This window comes from Poecilia reticulata, chromosome 21 (genome assembly GCF_904066995.2).
Source record: "Poecilia reticulata chromosome 21, P_reticulata-male-v2, whole genome shotgun sequence".
Classification (NCBI taxonomy): Eukaryota; Metazoa; Chordata; class Actinopteri; order Cyprinodontiformes; family Poeciliidae; genus Poecilia; species Poecilia reticulata.
The window spans coordinates 23941655-23963390 of record NC_088850.1 but is presented as its reverse complement, the minus strand read 5'-3'; the positions used below and the strand labels follow the sequence as shown (position 1 = coordinate 23963390).

At 39.4% G+C, this 21736-nt stretch overlaps 3 protein-coding genes across 8 annotated transcripts in view; 2 read left to right on the top strand and 1 right to left on the bottom strand.

Annotated features, from left to right (window-relative positions):
• mdn1 (midasin AAA ATPase 1) overlaps positions 1–820 on the top strand; it is a 63166-nt gene extending 62346 nt beyond the window's left edge. For all 3 annotated transcript variants that reach the window (XM_008398484.3, XM_081602279.1, XM_081602278.1), the window contains exon 102: positions 50–820. In XM_008398484.3, coding sequence (XP_008396706.2) covers positions 50–232 — 183 coding nt within the window. In that variant the 3' untranslated portion in view covers positions 233–820. The remainder of the gene's footprint in view (positions 1–49) is intronic.
• A 3453-nt stretch (positions 821–4273) lies between these two features.
• Positions 4274–11824, top strand: lyrm2 (LYR motif containing 2). Of its 2 annotated transcripts, XR_532511.3 has the most exons (4): positions 4274–4432; positions 4505–4645; positions 6710–6936; positions 11364–11824. XR_532511.3 is itself a non-coding variant. In XM_008398489.3 (3 exons), the coding sequence occupies exons 1-3, from the start codon at positions 4391–4393 to the stop codon at positions 6788–6790; spliced, it is 264 nt and encodes an 87-aa protein (XP_008396711.1). In that variant the 5' UTR covers positions 4274–4390; the 3' UTR covers positions 6791–11824. The 2 variants fall into 2 exon arrangements, 1 of the variants encoding a protein (XP_008396711.1); XM_008398489.3 differs by having other exon boundaries at positions 6710–11824.
• The window catches only part of ankrd6b (ankyrin repeat domain 6b), a 45175-nt gene continuing 30414 nt past the window's right edge, over positions 6976–21736 (bottom strand). For all 3 annotated transcript variants that reach the window (XM_008398486.3, XM_008398485.2, XM_008398488.3), the window contains 9 exons: positions 20507–20605; positions 18831–18908; positions 15599–15703; positions 15051–15152; positions 14820–14969; positions 14328–14480; positions 11343–11456; positions 10792–11059; positions 6976–8989 (listed from right to left, as the gene is read on the bottom strand). In XM_008398486.3, the coding sequence (XP_008396708.1) occupies positions 8442–8989; positions 10792–11059; positions 11343–11456; positions 14328–14480; positions 14820–14969; positions 15051–15152; positions 15599–15703; positions 18831–18908; positions 20507–20605 (1617 nt within the window). In that variant the 3' untranslated portion in view covers positions 6976–8441. The remainder of the gene's footprint in view (positions 8990–10791; positions 11060–11342; positions 11457–14327; positions 14481–14819; positions 14970–15050; positions 15153–15598; positions 15704–18830; positions 18909–20506; positions 20606–21736) is intronic.

Genomic DNA, 21736 nt, shown 5'->3' with positions numbered 1-21736 from the left:
ACCCTTCTGTCCTCTGTAGAATGAATACTAACCCTGTTCTGTGCTGCAGGACTCCATCCTGGACATCAAGGTGCCCATCTTCAAAGGACCAGGAGAGCTGCCAGAGATCCGCTCCTACATGGACGAGTTCCCCTTCCCCTTCTACGTCATCCTGCGGGATGTCAACGCCCTGCCGGAGACGCTGAGCGACGCGCTCAGGCAGTGGTTTGAGCTCATCACAGCTGCTGACTAACAGGAAGGCCAGAAGCAGCGGCTAACTGCTGGAACCTGCAGAGCAGGCCCTCTGACCATGTGCCTTCAGCCTGTTGTTTTCCCCAGTGTGACAGCAGGCTGTCAGTCTGATAATGTTTCATGTTAGAATCTTCAACATCTAACATGAAACATTTTGAGCAAAGATGGAACAACTGTTCTGAAGACGACAGACTCGGATGTTAGACTGGGTCAAGCTGCTGAGTCCATGTCTTCACTGGGTCACAGTATGTGGGGACAGACAGTCAGGGAACCTAATAATGTGCCTTGGGGAACACCATCAGGATGCTCAAGCTTTGATTTAAACACTTCGTTCAGCTATTGTTTGGAAGGAAAGCCTCATGCTGACAGGACAAATGTGAGACGTTTCTGATGTGTACATGAGCAGAAATATTTAAGTTTTATGTATTTACCTGCTAATGTGAATGATGTAAAGATCAGAGGTTTAAAGGTTGTGCCACATTTCTCTCACCTGGCAGAGGAGCAACACAACTCTGCTCCATGTTGGTAGATTATTATTTTACTATTGTTTTTAATCTATCATAATAAAGTTTTATGGAAAGAACATGAATTTGGTTAAACTATAAATGTGTCCTCTTCAGAGAAGCTAAAACTGACTCCTCACTTCTACCTGCATGTCTGAGGAAATCTAAATGTTTTATGGTCAGTGTTGATCTCATAAGAACAATTAACTCATTCATTATTTTTGTCCAGTGTCTCTAAATGCTGTTTTTCTCATCACCTTCTTTTGATTTAATACGCATTTTTACATGACCAATAATTATCAGGAGTAGCAGAAGGCTAGAAAACAAAGCTAACAGTTATTACATGCATACATGGCTCATTCTGCAGAACAGAGTCAAGGAATCCTAGCAGACATCAAAAGTGTTCGAATTCTACAAATAATCACCAATCTGTTCCATTTCTGCCAAATTGAAATTTATCTATGAACTGAAGGTCTGCCTGAGCTTTAGGGCTTAAAGAGCTCCGGCCGGGGGCCGGAATTTGATCAAACGACCCGCCTCAACCAAACTGTAGATAATAGACAAAGATGTCTGCCAATCAGAATTCTAGCTCCCGTGTTCTTGACCAATGACTGTAAAACGGTTTGTAGAAAAGAAGCGTTCGGTTCGGCGATTAAATCAAATGCGATATGAAAGAAGATGAAGTTTGTCTCACCCGGTAAAACACGTTTACTTGAGAAATGAATTAAAAACAAGTGGCGCTGGGCATGGCTAGAGGAAAGGGGACAGAAAGTTGGCGGAAATCTTTCCAAAAAGGGGGCGCTGGGATTCCTTAGGGGGGCGTTTGGTCGAAGGTAAACTTTACACCTTACAATCGCAACAATACCAGTTTAGACTTTGAGCAACTTGCTAAAACTGTATTTCGAAACATTAAATCATGCCTGGCTGCAACTGTATCAGTGGCAGCTCTCCTTCTATTCAGTGTTTGTAGCTTCTTGGCGCAGCTCCGCTCCTTCTAGTAGCTTCACTGCATCAGGTCAGCGTTACACCGGCTGATGATGTTGCTGAGATTCACTTTGTCTGGTGTCTGATTTTCTAATATTGTATGTTTTATTGAGGATTTTTGTACATATGTTTTGGCAGTTCTGTGATCATGTCAAAGCAGCAACTTATATTAAAAAGTGTTTTAATATAAAACAGCATCCTTCCATGGATGCTGCCCGCTTCCATGGAAGGACAACAGAAAATCACATGTCCTTGCTAAAATCACGATACCCTCACTTTGTATCCCTATGAAAACTGAACCCATTTAAATAAAGAAATCCCTCCATGGTATGAAACCGGTGCGATAGAACAACGGTACCACAGCACTTTTAAATGTCAATAATCAAAATACCAAAATTGTTTCTGTTGTTTAAAAAGGTTTATGTCAGTCTGCCTTTTCCCCATCGATACGCCCTGCACCTTAGGGGGTTAAAAAAAAAATGACAAGCACATTGCACAAAACTCTGAAACGGGAGAAGCGGGACATAAAACGGAGCGATGAACTAGATGCGAATTATGGCATAAAAACAGAGAATCAGATGCTGAACAGTGAAAAATCAACACATGATGTGAAACATATGGTGATTAGGCTAATTAGGATTTGATTAAGAACCAGATTTGTTCTTTGTAATTTCTGTCCAGTAAAACTATTAATCTATAATCAATACACAGGTCTATATAAAGATATAGATATGTTTCTGTCTCATATTTGTATGGCATTAAAAGGATCTGGAACTTTAGTTTTTCCACTTAATGCTCTGGTTTGCACAGTAAATGCCATGTGGGTGAAATTTTATGGCTGATACTCTGATGTCCTATTCTCCTGAAGGCAGCACAGAGCTGCACCACCAGAAACTCACAGAAACACTGAAGAGAAGAAGAGTTATGATTAATGTAGTTACAGTTCTATCGATGTTTTAATGTTGCAGAGCTCAGTTGTTTCGCAAATAGTTCAAAGTTTAAACTGGCATGTTGAACATCTTTTATCTGGTCATTTTGTGGAATATTTAACAACTAGAAAATGGCAAAGAATAAGAATATTTTTTCCACTCTGATTGGCTGCTGTCAGGCCTACCAATTTTAAGTTGAATGTTCATTACATTTTTCATAGACGCCTGTGAAAATAATTTCTATTCCCATGTTTTTTTTTGTTCTCTGGGAAATCATCTTGATGATAAATACAGAAACAAGCATAAAAATCAAAACATCTATAATAGCGATAGTAATAATAATAAAATAATAGCCAGTGCAAAGTAGCCTACAAATTCTTTATTGGGGGCGGTGAGGGACCTGGTTAAAGGCTGGGGGGGCGCTGGGCCAAAAAAGGTTGAGAAACAGATTTAGTTGGTTATGTTACATGTTCTAAATTACTTGCTAAAACATTGACTGAAAGGACTTTTATTTAATGTTGAGGGATTTTTGCCTGTAAGGCAAACCTTTAGGGCACAGACATTTTACATTTTGTTTTGAGTTGAAATGTACTGAAGTCTTATTTAAGTTTGAGTTTTTAGCTTGTTAATTGTATTGTTAGAAGCAATTGTTCACTATTGACACTTTTCAAAAGACACTTTTTATTAAACTGCGGCAATAGCAACGGTATAGTTAATTTCTATCATCACTATAAGTTTCAAGCTCAGGATTTTTTTTTACTTTAAGCCTTGCTGAGCTTATTTATGGATTGATAGGCAGTTAGAATGTCAATCTAAATTATAAAGGGCCATGAAGTGGGACTAAAGTTCAGCTATTTTAAAGTTCTACTTTACCAAAGAGTCTCCCACGTCCCTCCTGTAATCCAGCCTTGATCTGAGTTTTCTTCAACGGAGGATTTCTACAGGAAAGAAGGGCTCAAAGTCTCAAAAGTCATTGGATGTAACATCCATCGATAAATGAATTTGTTGCCATGTCATGGAGGGGAACAGATTATGTCAGGTAACTTTGGCAAATAAAGAGCAAATTTATAAATTCTTGATGGAATCCCATGGGGTGATAAACAGTACAAAGTGTGAGCTTCAAACTGAAGTATTGTGTTCTTTGATGATTCTAAAAGCCTTTCTTTTTCTTCTCTGAAAAGAGAGGAATTGTGTTCTCATACGTCTGAGAGTCATTGTAAGGTTAGGATTTATTATTTTAGACCAATAAACAACATTAATGATAAAATAAAAAAAAACATAAGTGTAACCAGAGGTAACAAAGGTAAGTTCAAGAACATTTTCAGGGCACTTTAATTCATAGGTTATGTGGGTTTTATGTTGTTTTTTTTTTCAGAAATAAAATCAGTTTAATCCATTTTCAAAACTGTTTCAACATGTGTGCCTTTTTATTGAAATCCCAGTTTTGTATGTTGCTCTGCAAAAAGGTCCATACAGATTAGCTACAGTCCTCCGCTCCACCCCTTTACAGAGCATCATGACCTTCGTGATACTTCAAAAATCCTTGAACTAACTAAAATTGAAGACTTTAGTCATTTTTGAACAAGTTTAATAGAAAGGTGATTTCCTGTTATGTCATGATTTGACCTCCAATCCAGCAGCTGGCGCTATTGTACCAAAGGGAGCGAGTCCTCCAGAGTCCAGTGAAGCAGCTGTTGGCCTCCCCAGGACCACGGAGGCCTGTCTGCTCCCACCTGGGCAGAGATGGGCTCCAGGTTACCGCCAGCAGCGCTCTCCTTAAAGCAGGTAACCCCGAACTGAGACCGAGTCTGAGACTGAGAGCTGGCCGGTGGGAGCTAACAGCAGCTGGTGTGTCAGTTCCTACAGAGGCAGAAAGTTCTGGGAGTTTATAGAAGCATGCTGAGGACCATCCGCCAGGTTCCGGACGAGGCGGACAGGAAGTACCTGAGAGACTGGACCAGGGAGGAATTCAAGAGGAACAAGAACGCCACCAACCAGGTTCTTCATACTGTTAGCTTTTCCGTTTCATGCGTTCAAGCCTCTCATTTTACAAGACAAGCAAGTCCGATTCATATTCCATAGTTAATAGATTAATTCCAGTACAGTTGGATTCAAAATACAAGTAAGAACAGAAATGTGTCAAAGAGAATGTGGAATTAATAGCAGCAATAGTTCATCATAAATATGAAAATTGAGAGATGTTTGTCCTTCTGCAGCCGAAGCCTATAGAATAACCTAAGTCAGTCTGTTAGTTTTAAAGGTAACTTTTCTATGATTTATTTATATAGCACCAATTGGCACGCCATCTCAATGCACTTTACAGAAAACATCAATTCATTTATATCACATGTACATTTAAATGAATCCTAAACATGACCATAATCTCAGTTTATTAGAAGAAGTCAGCAGATTGAGTCGCAGCATTCACCCTCCTGGATGTGGTGACAGTAGACAGGTGTTGGGTTGTGTGGTTGAATTTACAGCAATCCCTCTTGTATGTAATGACAGTGGAGAGAAAAAAAACTCCCCTTTAACAGGAAGAAACCTCCAGCAGAACCAGAACCGAGAGAGTTCTGGTTCTGCTGGAAAGAGAGCAGAATGGAGGAGAAACAAAGAACTGGTGTAGGATGATTTTTGATGATTATGGAAGTAAACAAGTGATTAGCCAATCCCCTCCTCTAGGAAGGAATCACAGCCAAACAAAATGCGAAAATCTTGGTAGTAAAATGTAAGTAAATGTCTTAACAGCCCTCAAAGCTTGTGGTTCATGTCCAGGTTCTAAGCAAGTTAATCATATCTAGCTAGGGAAGTTATCAAATGGAATATTTCTTTAAATAATTTAGGTGGGATGAAGGTTTAGATAAAAATAGTACTGCTGAGAGCCGATGAATCTGACTGGGCTCTAAGTTTGGCAACTTTGCTAAAAAGAAACCTATGATTATTCTTATCTTTCTCTATTAATGATGGTTAATAAAATGTTCTAACTTGGTGAGTCTTTTATAGTGTAAACTATTTTTCCAAGTTACACATCTAGATATAAAGAGCGCTATTTTCTCTCAAACTATTGTTCTGCTTCAAAGCACACAGATCTGAATTAGGAGCCAACCTCCTTTGGATAATTCTGTTCTTAAGGTGACAGCATTGTCTAATGAGGAAGTAAAACTATGAACAAGAGCATCAATTTCAGAAGGACTAGAGATTAAATTTCTCCCTCTGTCTGTTTCTCTGAGATTCAGAGGAAATTAAACATGAAAAAGATTCTTTAAAGGTTTTAGCAGCTTTATCTGATAAAGATCTTCTGTACATTTTTCTCTCAGGTTTTGAGTACTGAGTTAAACGCAAAAAAAATGGTCAAACAACAAAGGGTTAATGTTATGTCTTCACTGATAATGCCTGTGGATTAACAGGCATTAACTGTGGATTATTTGAGTAAAATTAATTGAGTTTATTAAATCTTTAATTATACCACTCTGTTACATCATGTAAGTCCTGACGTTATCTGGCTCTAGCAGGAGACGACTGTTTTAATAAGTTTCTAGTCTGTCACTATCCAGACCTGGTTTATGTCCAGGTTTGTCCAAACCCAGCTAGAACGAAGACGGCCTGGGACTAAACCAAAAAAACATGGGGAGCCCCCTGCTGACCAAAGGTTTTCAGCATAACTTTATTGTGAACGTCAGTGCTTTGTAATTTTAATAAAGGCTTACAGATTCATGAAAACCCAGTTCTGTTTGTCAAAGAATGCTACATCAGACCATAAAAAACTTTTTAATACAGAAATCTAATCAGAAAGATAGCTGACTTTATTATTGCCATGCACACATTCTTCGTGTTTTCCTCCTCATCCGCCCCATGGATTGTATGAAAGGCTGCGGCCTCAGACACTCTTCTATTCATGTATTCTGTGTCTGTCTTTCTTCGGACAGTCTGTACTGAAATGCTGTGTAATTCCCTTTGGGATTAATGAAGAATGATTGTTTATCTGATGGTGTCCACTTGTAATAAGACCCCAATGTCAGGTCTGTGGGCTGCACTGATCTCGGCTCTCTCTCATTGGCTCAGGATGCTATCCGCATGATGATCACACAGGCCACCAACCACCTGGAGGAGCTGCAGAAGTCTCTGTTGCTGGCGAGAAGCTGACCTCTGCATTCTTCAGGAGTGTTCTTTACTTTTCTTCAGTGAAGAAAATCTGAATTTCAGTTGGATTGACAGTATGACACACCACCTGGTGGCCCTGTGCGTTCATAACGTCCATGTATGAGTCCAGTGCAGCATCAGCCAATCAGGTATTTCATGTAAATTAAAAAGGCAAAGAAACTATAACACACATGCAATGCTGATTTTTATTTTATTTTTTTTATTATAACATATGTTTTCTGGCATCATGATCAGAGTGCATTATTCAAATGAAGGAAAAATTGACATCAGAAAGTAACACTACAGCAGTTCTTCATGCAACACATTCAACCATAAACAAACACTGAGCTGAGCTTCAGGAGATTTATCACGTTTCATGTTCAAAGAATCCCACCCATGTCGATATCTACTTAATGTTTTATTATGAAAGCCAAATTGTTATGACCTCAGTGTAAACTGCAAACACTCCTCTGTATGAAGACACAGGGGGTCTTCATCCTTAACTACATTGAAGATTACCTGATGCACTAAAATAGCATTATGAGGTACAGAACCAGGTCACTGAAGGAAGTTCTGCTCTGGGGTCTCAAACTGACCACTGCAGACTGAAAGACCAGAGTCCTGCAACATTTAGAAGTGTCCTCCGTCCTACATCTGAATTAAAACTACATCATTAGCATGCAGTTAAGCTACACGGCTCTACCAATGAGCTAATGACGGAGCCAGGTGTGATGAAGCAGAGACGTGTAACACTTCATGCCAGCGGCCCCGGAGGACTGCAGTCAGACCTTTGCAGGATGTACAGCTCTCAGTAAGGGACAAAACACCCGTTTCTAGTCTCAGAATGGTTTCTCCTGAATATCAAGCTCATATAAAAGGAAACATTTACAAAAAGACAAAGATCCATTATTCTTCTGATGAATTTCCCCTGGATTCCCTGAGTGTGCACTTGATTAAAAAGGATGAATGACATAAAAAAATGAATGTTCTACTCCTGGGGTTATATTTAAATCACTACATCTAAAATCCCAACTAATGATGAGATGCTTAGCTTAAATGTAAAGATCCTCCATGTATGTCTAATATTTCACCTAACTAGAGAAAAAAGCTGTTACTATTTCAGTAATGCCAAGATGTGTTCTGTGGGCTTCCTTCCTGTCTCATCCAGCTAACAGCAGAACATATTCGTTTTAGTCTTCAACAATCTGTGTGTTAACTCTACAGCTTTAATAAAATTCACTATGCAGTTAAACAAATGGCTGGAAATCCACCAGGTTTTTCCACATTCAGTGTTATAAATACATTATAGCTTATCTGTTTGAATCCAGCAGGCAGGCAGGCAGGCGTGTCCCCACATGATGGTGTGATCATAGTGAACACTAGTGAACACTACGGATCATAGTGAACACTACGGATCATAGTATGTACTATGATCCATAGTGGATTTCAAGGATGCTATATGAAGAAGATGCTGTGCTTCACGTAGCATCCTTGTGTTAAGAACATAAGGATGTTATTTTCAATAAAGAACTGTATGTACACATTAAGTCATTTGCTCAGTTCTGCAATAACAATCAACCCCACATGGATGGAGCTGCTGAATATTCCAGGTAGCCCCACTCCCTGGAAGACCAGAATGTTCTGAAGAGGCGCGTTAGTAGTCGTCATGGCGACTTGTCCTCAGAACACGGAGCTCCTCCTCCAGGTTAGCGATCCTCTGGACCAGAGCAGCCTTGTCGGCCTGAGCCCTCTGGTCGGCCTGCCAGCGGGCCTCCTGCACCTTCCTCTCATACCAGCGCTCCATCTGGGTGGACACGGCCTCGAAGAAGTACTGGGTCACCTCCACAGCGTGCATGCTGTCCCTCTCCTGAGCAAAGGATGGCCCACCAGAGGGGTCTTTAAGCAGCTCCATAGTCCGGACCCCTGTGTCTCCCCTTGACCTGGTCCTGCCGCCTGCATGCTTTTCACGCTGCCTTGCTCTGACTCGGCCTCTCTCTACGTCTCTGCTGCTGCAGCGCCGCCCTGTGGCAGGAGACAGGCTGCTGGCTCTGTGCCTCGGTCTCCCAGCAGCCTTTGGGTCTGCCAGGCCCGCTCTCTGCAGGTTCTGTTTTTTCCTCTGAGCGTCCGCAGAGCGCTCCTTAGGCCGGACCACCTGGACAGACGACGGTGCTGCAGCCTCTGTCTTATGCTCCTTCTCACCATCTGGTTGGAGGTGGAAAGGATTAGTTTAGTCAGCCGTCATGCAATCATGAACTATTAATCAATTTGGGGAAAGCTGACAAAGTTCATCTGATCAGAAATCATGTTTTGTGGAGTTATTAAAAACATTCATGTTTTTATCTAGTTTTAGTAACACTTTATTGGTGTACATTTATCAATGCATAGTAGGTTTTAGGGATGTAAAGTTGAACAAAGTCCCAGTTCAGTGTGTAGCTGAGTTATAAAGTCATAGTTCTTCTGTTTGAAATGACTTCAATTAATTTTAATAGAATTTCTTTTTGTTTTGACTGTAAGCAGTGGTGTCAAACTGCAGTCCTCAAGACCTTCGTCCTACATTTGGATCAGAGGTCTAACTTACTGATGTGTCTTCTGTGCACACATCAGTAAGTTAGACTGATTGTTGAACAGGTTGAGTGATCCAGGAGGATCAGAATTGTTCTAATATCCTTCTAATTTCTGATGTTTTAAAATGTGAAGTGTGTCCAAATGAAGCTGAATTAGATACTTTTATATAAATAATCTGTGCTGAGACATTATACAGCTTTGCACAAAGGCAAGGATACTGTGGCTAAGCTCAGCCAGGTCACTGCAGGATGAGACAGCAGAGAGTCGTACAGGAACATCTGGGACCAGAGAATCCACTAGAACAGGGGAGCTCAAGTCCCGTCCCTGAGAGCTGCCGTCCTGCAACTTTCAGATGCTTCCCTGCTCCAACACACCTGAATCAAATGAATGGCTCTTTACCAGGTCTGTTTAGAGCTGATCCAGGTCTGTTGGAGTAAAGATGCATCTAAAGGTTGCAAGATGGAAGGTGAGAAAATGTTTAATCCCAACTAATGTAAACCTGATGATGCGTTTCTGGCAACACCTGCACTCACAAAGCACATGAAGTGCTTCATCTGCTGAGATGATCATGAGTCGTGTTTCTGTGCACTGTTTAAAAGTCCTGGTTAGCCTTAGCTCCCGATTTCAGTCTCCTTGTTAGTTGCTACTGGTTACTAGTTGTGTGCTATTGTTCCTGCCGTGCTGCCTGACTGGACTATTTTTGAGCTACATTCTTCATTAAATTCATCATCTTCATCATCTTCATCTGGGTCTCCTGCGTTTATCCTCACCACCTCTCAACCACCACACATGACAGAGAAGAACCTGAGCACATAGAAGGTTCTTATCTTTATAAGTAAATAAATAAGCTCCCAAGGTTTGTGACACTCACACCAACATCCTCTCCATTTGTTTCTAGTTTTCTTCTTGATCCAGCCATATATATTATTAAGTGATTAAGAATTGATGTATTAGTATTACAAACTATTTAATTGTTTATTCAGTTTAAGGCTTCATGCATCATGTTTTTTCCATGTTGCCTATTTTACATATTTTGTCCACTTGACGTTGCAGTAGAGCAAATGAAGCACCAACGGCTGGAGTCACAGTTGGATGGAATGCCTCAGTGCATCATGAAGCTTCATCTCACCATCACTAGGCTAAACTGCATCATTAGCATGCAGTCGAGCTACACAGCTCTGCTAATGAGCTAATAATGGAGCCAGGTGTGCTGAAGCAGAGAGACATGTAACAGCTGCAGCCCAGCAGCCCTGGAGGACTGCAGTCAGAGACCTCTGCTGTAAACAGTGTGTGTGTCCTGATTACTGCAGTCTGTGTTCATATGTATCAGAGCCCGTAGATTTTTTTAATTTTCTGACTGCAGGGAATTATTTGCTTTTAAATGAACTGTCTGGAACTGGTTCTGTCTACTTGTGTGGATCTAGTAGTTGAACCATCACCTGGAGAGTTCTCCACATGAACCACAAAGTAGTGGCTGGCCGAGCTGCCCTCCACCTTACTGGCTTCAGCCCGGCTGGGCAGTGGGAGTGGGGAGCTGCAGCCCAGCTCAGCAGGCTGCACGGTGCTGCTGGCTCCATCAGCTTCACACAGATCATCAGCCAGAGAGGAGGAGCGCTGCAGCTTGGTGCTGGAGTCTCCCATGAAGTGGACCTCCATGCTCTGTAGTTTGGACAGACACCAGCTCTTCAGCTCAGTAGCCAGAGACGTCTGCTTAGAGAACACAGAACCACACAGGCCAGCTTTAAAGGAGGCTTTTACATCGTCACATTTGTCTTTGCACAAAGCTTTAAGTTGATCAACTAAATATCCATTTGTTCAAAGTTTGATTCATGCAAATCAAATTTTGTGTTTATAAGTTTATTTGAGGTTAGATTTTTAGCTAAGAAAGGTAAAGATGTAGAAGACGAGAGGATGACTGAGGAGAGGAGAACCTGTAGGAAGTCCTGTAATGTTTCAGTTGGGGAGATTTATTCCAGCAGCAACTTATTACCTGTCTCTTCTCTGCTTCCAGTCGCTCCTGCAGAGCCCAGTGCTCCATCCTCTGCAGACACTCGCTTTTCTCTGCAGAAACTCTTTCCACCGTCATCTTATCCAGAGCTCGGATCTGAGGACCAGCACACGGAGCAGCATTCTGATACCAACTACTGCTCTGCCACGCCCAGTTCCTCTCCTCTGGGTTCGTAGCCAGAAGAGATTATGAACTGGTTTCTGGAAGAACCAACTTCCAGAAAACTGCAAAACAGCTGAAACACCTTTAAATCTAGACTAAAAACCCAAATGTTTAGAGTTGCTTGTGAAACATTATAAATGAAACATTAATCAACAATCTGATGTGTAACAACAGCAAAATGTAATGTTTCAATTGTTGACTGTTTTAGGATTTTGCATTTTTATGTTTTTATGATGTAAAGCTATTTGAAATGGCTTGTTGGTGAAATGTGCCATACAAATAAAATGTGATTGATTGATTGATTGATTGATTGATTGATTGATTGAACTCAAAAAAGATCTGTAATTATTAGCTGGGCACTGACATGACATTTCTATTGATAGATATCAGATCTTATTGTTGTTAGGGCTGTTAACCAATTTTTATAAATTATGCATTGCTCTATCCTTTTGTCACCATTAAAAACAATTATTCTCTGAATCCCACAATCCTGCACTGCCTCACATGACCAAGTCCAATGAAACAGCACCTCCTCCATTAAATGTGTTCAAAACACTAAGCAAATGTAGTTTTAACTGCAGCAGCATCTCACACTGCATTTTTCACTGGGGAAAATAACACATAGTTGTTTTAAACAACATTCCACTGTTAACATCAACTCCAACACATCATATTAAAGAAAGATAACAAGCATTTTGAATTTGTAATTAACTTTTTTGATATACTTCTTCCTTTCCTTTTAAAGTATCTAACCATTTTAAAGTTTGATATATGAGGTTTAAATATGCATAACACAGGGTCTGCTTCTCTTTGTCTTCTAAAGACAAAACACAAGAGGACAACAAGCAGCTGAAGTCAGGGAGGTGTGTGTGTATGCGTGCGTGTTTCGGCGTGCGTGTTTGTGTGTGTGTGTGTGTGTGTAGTAGCAATATAAATATAACTCCATGTTCAGCTTGGTTTCTCATAGCTGTTTTAAACTTTTATGTGCTTCTCTGACTATAGATATGAGGATATTTCAACACACATAAACACACACATACACACACACTCAGTGTTAAAAGAGCTCTTACAGTCAAAATGACAGAACTACAGCAATGACTGACCTCTTGGGGGCTCCCAGTCTCCATAGCAACCATTACATTACATATGAATGCTAACCATCAGTTGGAGGCCAGGCTTATTCTGTTAAGAATAAGGTTCTTAACTAGAATCTTATTCTGATAAAACAGAATAAGGTTGAGATTTTTAGTAACAAGTAAAAAGTGACTATGTAGAAACACCTCATGTTATGCATGGTGGAGGGAGGATCTGTGATGCTGTAGGCCAGTTTTCATGTATCTGATCTTTAGAGTTCTTTGAAATACTAAGATGTCTGAATGAGACTCTGACAATATTAGCTAGTTAAGGATCTAGAGTATAACCCAACTTCCATCATCCTTCCAGTCCTCAGTCGTTTCCTACAGAAAACCGGTAGCTGAGCATTAGAGAGGGACATGCAAATGATCCCTCTCTCTCTATGCTCAGCTCAACTGTTCCTGCACCGCTGCCCCACCAGCAGGCAGGGTGGAGGAAAGTATGCAACCTGTAGTGGATGCAGAAAAGACATCACTGTCTGACTCCACATGAAACATGTCATTTATTTTTAACTAAAACATAAAAACAGCTGCTAATGTCCAGAGACTCCTCTAGCCTGGAGTGACCTGCAGCTGTGAGGAGCACAATGCAGCAGCATGGAGACCAACACAAACCACCTCTCACACTGTGACATAAACACACAACTAATTTGTTTTAATGTAAATTGTTACTTAACCCAGATTTTTTTTCAGAACTTTTCAGTGTGAGACTAAGCTACTGAAGTAAAGGAAGCATTTATTTGAAAGCCTTTTACACATTCTTTATGACTGACTATCCACTGAGTGGCCTTAAAGCCTGACCCAATCCCTGGCTGGGTCCAGGACAAGGACGGCTCAGACCCAACCGTCTGAAGGAAATCCAGATCTATGCTGCCCAATCACTTCTCCTGCTTCATAGTGAATTATGTGCTAAAACAATATTATGTGTACTTTGTTGCAATAAGACAGTAGACCTAAGGTAGAATTTTAAAAGATGCTCATAAAATCGCTTACATTATTCACCAACAATAACTCATTCCACATGTAAAATAATAAAGGATATAATCTCATTATCAATAAATAAATTCCCACACTCTCTTATCTCTTCCTCTCCTCCTAGAATCAATAAATTATTTGTGGTTCCCAGGAAACAATCTTTCCTGCTCGCAACCAGGATCAGCAGAGGTGAGCACAAGGCTGACAAACCAGATGCCTTAATATTCCTCACATACATCTTCATTAATCAAGAGAGTTGGAGGTACATTATGAGTTTTCTGTTTGTGTGCCTGCACATGGTGGGGAAACGCTGCAGAGCCGAGGGCAGGCTGACTGAGACGACGGTGTAATCAAATGAAGAAAAGGTTTTAACAGTCTTCTAATTAGTCTGTTCATTCCAAAGCAGTATCAGCATAGAGAATATCAAATACAGGAGGAATTGGGATTCAAACAGACGTTTCATAGTAATGATGGCAGCTGGATTTAATTCTGCATCATCCAGAGATGATGGTTCAGTTCAGTAAGCGTTTTATATCAGAGCTGCTCAGGTCAGAACTGAAAAATACTTACAAAAGATGTCCACCAGAATTTTTGTGCAGTCCATTCATTTAACTTTTAGCCTAGATGATACGACTGTGTGTTTACAGTCAGTAATTATAATGTTGAGCTTTTGAGTTGAGAGAGCAGCAGAGTGTACCTGGTGTTTGCTCCTGCGGTCCAGCTGACCCATCTTTTTGTTGACCAGATCTTCCACGGCGTGGATCTCTGTCTTCATCTCCTCCTTGGTGGCCTCCAGCTGGTTCTCCAATTTACTGAGCAGTGGGTCACAGCGGCAGCCGTTCAGTGGAACCTGCAGCACAACAAACACACACACACACACACACACACACACACACACACACACACACACACACACACACACACACACACACACACACACACACACACACACACACTCACTCACTGGGATCCAGCAGACCTGCTCTTTAAACTCTAGCAGTGTGAGCTAGCATTCAGGATGTTTATTGATTTAGGATTTGCTGAGCTGGTATTTTGGACAATCTAGAAAAGGCCGTAGGACAAAATATATGATGTTTTTAAACAACACTCATTTCTGAGCACTTATCAGTCCATTAAGTGTTAATAGAACTCAGAATGACACTGACCAGAGGAGACCTCGTATACTTACTTGCATGATCTTGCCATCCTTGCCCCTGTAGAGTGTGTAGAGCTGATAAGCTTTATAGTTGTGAGGTGGAATGGATCCATAAGGAGAGGCTACATGTGTTTTGTTTTTCCTCCTGATCTCTCTGCGGCGCAGAGGTTCGGACAAAGATGGCTGCCAAAACAATGATCCCAGTAGTTATTGTGTTTTCCTGCACTTCCACGCCTTCAGCAACCCTATCTTCATCTGTTTCACCTTTTCTTTCTGCTTCCTGGCCTTCTCTCGTCTGCTGTTTGCCTCTGCCAGTGGAGCTGCTGGGTCGCTGCTCTGGGTGCCGTCTGCAGCAGATGCACTGTCCTGCAAAACACAGTTCAAGGAATAATCATTAAGTTTTCAAATGTGAAGCAGAAAAAATGGAAATATCATGAATAAAAAACTTTGACTGGAACCATGTTTTGGGAATTACAGATGGATTCACTTCAGTTCTTTATGATTCAGTTCAGTAGTGCTAACTGTGTCTCTGTTTTCCTGCTGTTGGATTCACTACTGCATCAGAAGTTTACCCTTATTCTCAAGGCAAAGTTTATTGTTATTACAACCTCAGCTGACCACACTGCTTCACAACAACCACCACAGGTAGCTAAATCATAAAACAGAAAATAAAATTAAGTTTAATAAAAAAAAAAGTAAGACAAGTACAAAATTGGCAGAAAATACCAAACAATAATATGATTAAAAATCAAGACATACTTAATGTCAGCTGCAGCGATTTCATAAAAACATGGTCCTCCTGATGTACTTACATTACAGCTCAGCATCTCATCTCTGGGCACCGACCGCGCTCGGCGCTCTGCTTTCAGCTTCTCTCTTCTCTTCCTCACAGTCCTGCCACGCATGAAGCTCTGCACCTGCACACGACACACACAGATGACATCACACACCGATTCACACAAAACTCCAATTTATACTAAAAATAATATTTTTATTTAAAAATGATGCAAACACTATTTCTGTGTAATGATGTAAAGCATATTTACTGTGTGTAATGGAGACCAGGGGTTCCATCCCATGTTGATTATTGATATTATGTTATTTATTTTCAGTTCAAATGTATTTTGTATCAGTTCTTTATTTCAGTTACTTTGACATTTGGTGAACATTCTTTTTGGGTAGGGAGACTGGCCATCTTTCCTGTTCAGAGAATGTGGGGGGGGGGATGTCAGTTTGTTTTGATTTAGATTAGTCAATTTGAGTTAATTGAGTACTTGCCTTTCTGGGTGTGTCTCAGCAAGGTGGAGCAGAGAGGGAGACAAATGCTCCTGGAACATACCAGCTTCCATTAAGAGGGGTAATACTCTGAGGATTTATTTTGTTACCTTTACTTTTTGATTGACCTTAGAATAGTTTAGTTTTAATAATTTGCATGCATGTAAATATTTGGATCATTTATGGTTGTTAGGTTTGTGTAAATAGTGTTTGTTGTTTGTCCTTTTTTGATCACCCCTTCACCTGGTGTAAGTGGAACTTGCCTCAGGTATAAATGTAAGCTGCTTTGTTTCACTAAAGAGATGAGGGTGTTGGTGTAACTTGGAGCTCCTGAATAAAAACACCTCAAAGACATATTGTCGCCTCACTTCCTCCTTACTAACGCAGAGCCTCCGCCGGTCAAAGTGACACTGTGTAATTCTAAATATTTTTACAAGAAATGATTGAGATAGTACAGCGTTAGACAATGGTTAGTCTAACACTGAAGGACAGTGTGTGTGAGACCTGTCACAACATATGTGAGAGCAAGAACTGAATTAATTCAGATTCATCACAACACAGGAGGACGTCTAAAGTCTGCCACGTCCTGCAGCACAAGGACACCTCTATGTACTTCAAACAGGAAATCACTCCTAGATCTGAATGTTGGAGATAACCAAGTTCATTTGAAAATATACCTTATGTAAATAGAAAAGATGAATATTCTCTGTGCTCTTCACCATTTAACTCATCAGTCAGTGGAGGACAGGAAGGACTACAACTACCAGGGGGTCCACATCAGGACAAGACTGGAGGAGTAGATGCTTCCTGATAGAGATCAGATCCTCCTGTCTGCTGCCTCATGTTGAGGCTCTTTCACCAGCATGTTGTAGCCTGAAGCACCAGGGCTGCAACAAACCATTACTCCAGTAATCAGTCATTCTGACGATCAATCGGGTTAAAAAAATTTGGAACATTCTGCAGATTTTTAACTTAACCACTTTTTTATACAACATTAGAAATATGTTAAAAGATGCAAATAGATGCCAGATGCAAATAAACACATATTTCAATTCCTTCTTTAAATAAGAAAATGTTATTTGGTGATTCGCTTTAGATTAATACATTAATAATTGAATAGCAAAAGGTGCTTAATAGATATTTTTAGCAGAATTTGAAACAGGTGAAAGAAAAGTTTAGTGTAGAACCATCCTGGATAACTCTGACCAAACAGGGCAAGCATACTCCTATAACCCTGTTGCTATAGCAACTAGCCGAACTCTGTCCTCCCTCAAACCATCACACTGCACAACTAAATATCTCAGGCAGGAATACTGCCTTTTTGGTCAAACCAATTCGATGTTCACTGCATTCTCAATTGTGTGTTTTAAGTTTTATCTAACCATTAATTGATGATGTGCATTTTGTTTGTGCAAACTCATTTACAAATTATATTTCACTGTACTATGAACTACAGTGTTCATAGTTAGTTTTTACAATGTGGATTCCACACTGTAAAAAACAGTGTGGATTGTCAGAGAGGAGCTCTCTGACATGTCTAAAAAACAACAGAAATTAGAAAACAGAAATAGAATAACATAGAATCCTATGTTAAGTGCATAAGATTATCCTTCTGGTGACCTGAGGATCTGTTCAAACTAGACAGACATGACAGCATACCACAATGCATTTCACCAGGCCCACTAATGTCTGTGCAATAAAAGTCATGTCTAATTCCAAATCTCTGACTCTAATGGGTATTTGAGTGTTATATAAATTGCTGCAGAGGCTGTTGGTACAAATGTCTGATTATTTACACAGCAGGTCTGGAAGCGACCAGCTTTCTGTTAAACATGCCTTAGTTCAAAACCAGTAGGATTATTGATTTTGGGATGTGTTTAGTGAATGATTAGATATTATAAATATGCATCACATTCCTCTATTTAAATGTACAACAATGTTGTGATACCATTGCCAAAAACATCCAACTAAAGAAAAGTAGGATTTATTTTTAGGGTTAAGACAAACGCAGTTTCCGTATGATGAAATTATTAAGGCAGGAGAATGAGCCAAAGGTTTAGAACCACTCTGTGAATGTCCTGACGTGAATCTGATTCCGATCTGAAAATGTCTGACAGACATCTCCTTCCAACCTGATGGAGCTGGAGGCCAAACTGCCTCAAGCCAGGTGACTTTATATTCAAAACTGCTGCTGAGGGTCTGTATTGTTGCCAAAAAAGAAACATCAAAGTGTTAAGCAAAGGCTGTGAATACTTATGTACATATGGTTTCTTTAGTTTTCTATTTTTAATAAATTTACAAAATGCTAAAAAAAAAAAAAATTCCCGTTGTTATATCCTATAATGGGATATAACAATACCCCATTGTTATGATGGCATATTTTTGAGTAGAGATCAATTTAATACAATTTGGAATGAGTCTGTAACATGGCTTGTGTCAGATGTTGTAGAGTCATTAAAGCTAGAGGAAGTGACACATCTAAGCAAGAAAAATAAAGTAGCTGATGATTATAATAAACATGTACTAAAAGATAATAAAAAATCATGTTAACTTTAATGCAGAAAATACCACTAAAAGTAGGATCTGTTCTAAACATTGGACTTGTAGTGTGTTTAACATTAAAATCCTCATACAGATCAGACTTTTATGTACTTGAATATCTGCCTACTTGAATTCTTTCTCCTGAGGGCTACAGCAAGAGACTAAAACTGTCTGTTTTGTTTGAGCATGATTGTGTTTATTGTTTCATTAGTCATCAGAGCGTTGTACCTGGGGAGCCTTGGTTAGAAGCAGAGCCACCTCTGGGTTGTTGTGATCTCTGGCATGGTCCAAAGCAGTCTGACCTGCCTGAAGACACACACAGCAAAGAAAAGAAGCTGAGCGCAGCTCTGGTACCTGGTAACATTAAATGATGTTCTCTTTACAGTCATTTAGTCTTTTAGAATATATGTTGTGATGAGGCTCATTTGCCAGATTTAAAGTACTTTATGAAAAAGAGCAAAAAACTTTTTTATGCAGGTAGCAGACAGATGTGAAATTTAACTAGTCTAAATGTCCCTTCAAACAGAGAAGCACGTTTAGTCAAAGCCAGTTCTTATTTCTGAACAGGACAATTTGACCTCACCAGGTTGGTCATCTCAAGCTGTTAATCAGAATGTCTGATAAGTGAAAAAGTTTCAGTAAAATCAGTGGTCTCATTTTGTTAAATGTAGAAGTCTGAAGGCTGCTAAATAATTCAGCCACAGAGTTTTATTCAATAAATGATTCAATAAATTAGTTAATGTAGCAATCCTCTCAGTCAGGAGGGAATTATTATTATGGCTGATCGGAAAACCTGGCAACACCCTGACAACAGAAGGAAAGAAAGCAATAAAAAGAGCTGTGCATGATAAATGATACATGTTCTGTCTGGGAATCAGAGCTCCTCTTAGCCTCATTTCAACTTCTATTTAGTCATTAAACTTTCACCTGAGCCTTCAGCCCCATTTTATTCTTATAATAGTTTTGCAAATTACAATTATTGTAATTCTTGATTTTAGCTCTCAAATTATTTTTTCTTTATTAAAGTGTTTCTTGCATTTGTTTGAAAAAAAACCCCACTGGAATCCTGAGTTATACCCACAAATCTGTTATTCTTTTCTATGTAAAATATATACATATTTCTGTAAATTAAGTTTTCATCCTTTTGATTAATTTTGAGAAGTTTATAAGTTGGATTGATTAACATATTTTATGTAGTTTAGCTTTTCTCATAACTGAGCCTTATTGCTCAGTTTAAATTGTAAACTGAAGTCTCATATTATAACCATTAAAATTTGAAATACATAATCTATTTTTACATCATTGTGTCTTTTATTTGAAGGAATGGGGAGGTTTTACCTCTAGATTTTACCTCTAGAATGAATCAGTTCCTCATCTGATAAAAATGCTTGTAGCTGACCGAGCAGCACAAAAGTTGTTTTTAATTTATATAAGCAACTATTTTGTCTGTCAAAGTTCTGGATTTTGTCAAAGAACATCAACAATAACAGTGAAATCAATCTGACAGTTTCACTGAAGTCTGCCTGCCAGAGTGCAGACTCAAATAATATAAGACTGATAAGACTAATAAGACTGATAAGACTAATTTAACTTTTTCCAAGACGTCACATTGTAAAACATTGAAAAGCAAATATCAACTGTTGGTAAAGTGAATGTAGTTCAAAATGCTTAGGTGAAGCATTTTGAGAAAAGATCTTGGGACAGATTCCCATGAAGTAAGTGTTTGATTATATTGAATATTTGTTTATTGGAAAGGGTTTTTATTTTTGCAGTATTTAAAGAGACAGAACCAACTCGATGGCTTTTGTTCATTACTGTATAAGTCTTATTTTAACGCCTATTACAGTAGAAACAGATTCCACTACTTTGCGGTGTAACAATGATAATCAGTAAAATGAACCCACATTGTTTTGAATCTGACTGTCTGCTCCAGCCTCCAGTAACAGACGAACAGTCTTCTTGTGGTTCAGGGCAGCTGCCACATGGAGTGGTGTGTCTCCAACCTGCAGGACAAACAAACGAATTAATATGCATAGAGTTGTTGGGATTTAGGGTTAAGTTAGAATTTGACAAGTAGGCTCTGAGTGTGCAGATTTGGTTTAGTAACAACATATATTATCTACATCTTATAGAGAATGCAACTGGCCTGTCACAATGACCAATTTTGCTGGACAATAAATTGTCCCAGTAATTATTGCAATAAATCATAATATTGTCGTTTTGAGACCATTCTCAAGTAATATATTGATAATGGCAAATCAATGCAAGTCAATCCTTCAAAGACCAATACACTGTCATTTTATAAATAATAATTAACACCAATGTTCTTGCTGGAAAATATTTTAAACATACAAAATAAATAAATTAAACAGAAATAAAAGCTACACACAATCTAAACCATAAATAAAATAGGTAAAAATAATCATCAGAACAGAAACGATCAAACTCATTTTAATTTATCATGCGATTAATTAATTAAATGATTATTGCAAGAGGCGTAAGTGTAATCTTATGTACCATCATCTACTGGTGAAGCAGCATCTGAACCAGTGACTTAAAGAAGCTCAAAGAGCTGCTGAGGACAGCTGCTTCTGTTCTGGCAACACTCTGAAAAACCTTCTTTGTCCAATGATGGGTACGAACAAACACAGATCATCATCTACATCAGTCTGTTATGGAACAACACAATGCTTTAACCCTTGTGCGTGTGAGGACTCAGGCAAACGTACAAGGACTGATGCAAACGTAGAAGGACTGAGGCAAATAATACAAGTGGAATGGGTGTGGGGTCAGTTGGACCCCATTTGTAAACACAAGGGTTAAGTCAGATCCTTCCATCAGAGCTGCTACAATACTGACTGCTACAGGAGATCCTTCCTGACACCAGGATCTACAACAACTCTGAGGAAACCTGGGAGGCTCAGTGGTAGAGCAAGTGTCCCACATACACATGTCTGATTCCTGGATCTGTCCATCTTCCTGATTTAATTTAAGAGGCACACCTGACCTTGATTTATGTTTTAAAAGATTTGTAATTTTCCTGATTTACTGGTCAATATAATATGGTTAAAAATAAAGTAGGTAGAATTCTGGCCACTTTTGGCATTAGCAGATAAATGTATAACATGTTTTTC

Coding starts and splice junctions, on each gene's coding strand:
- lyrm2 (XM_008398489.3), top strand. CDS start 4,391: ATGGGCTCCAGGTTACCGCCAGCAGCGCTCTCCTTAAAGCAG. Junction 4,433..4,504: donor CAGCGCTCTCCTTAAAGCAG/GTAACCCCGAAC, acceptor CTGGTGTGTCAG/TTCCTACAGAGGCAGAAAGT. Junction 4,646..6,709: donor ACAAGAACGCCACCAACCAG/GTTCTTCATACT, acceptor TCATTGGCTCAG/GATGCTATCCGCATGATGAT.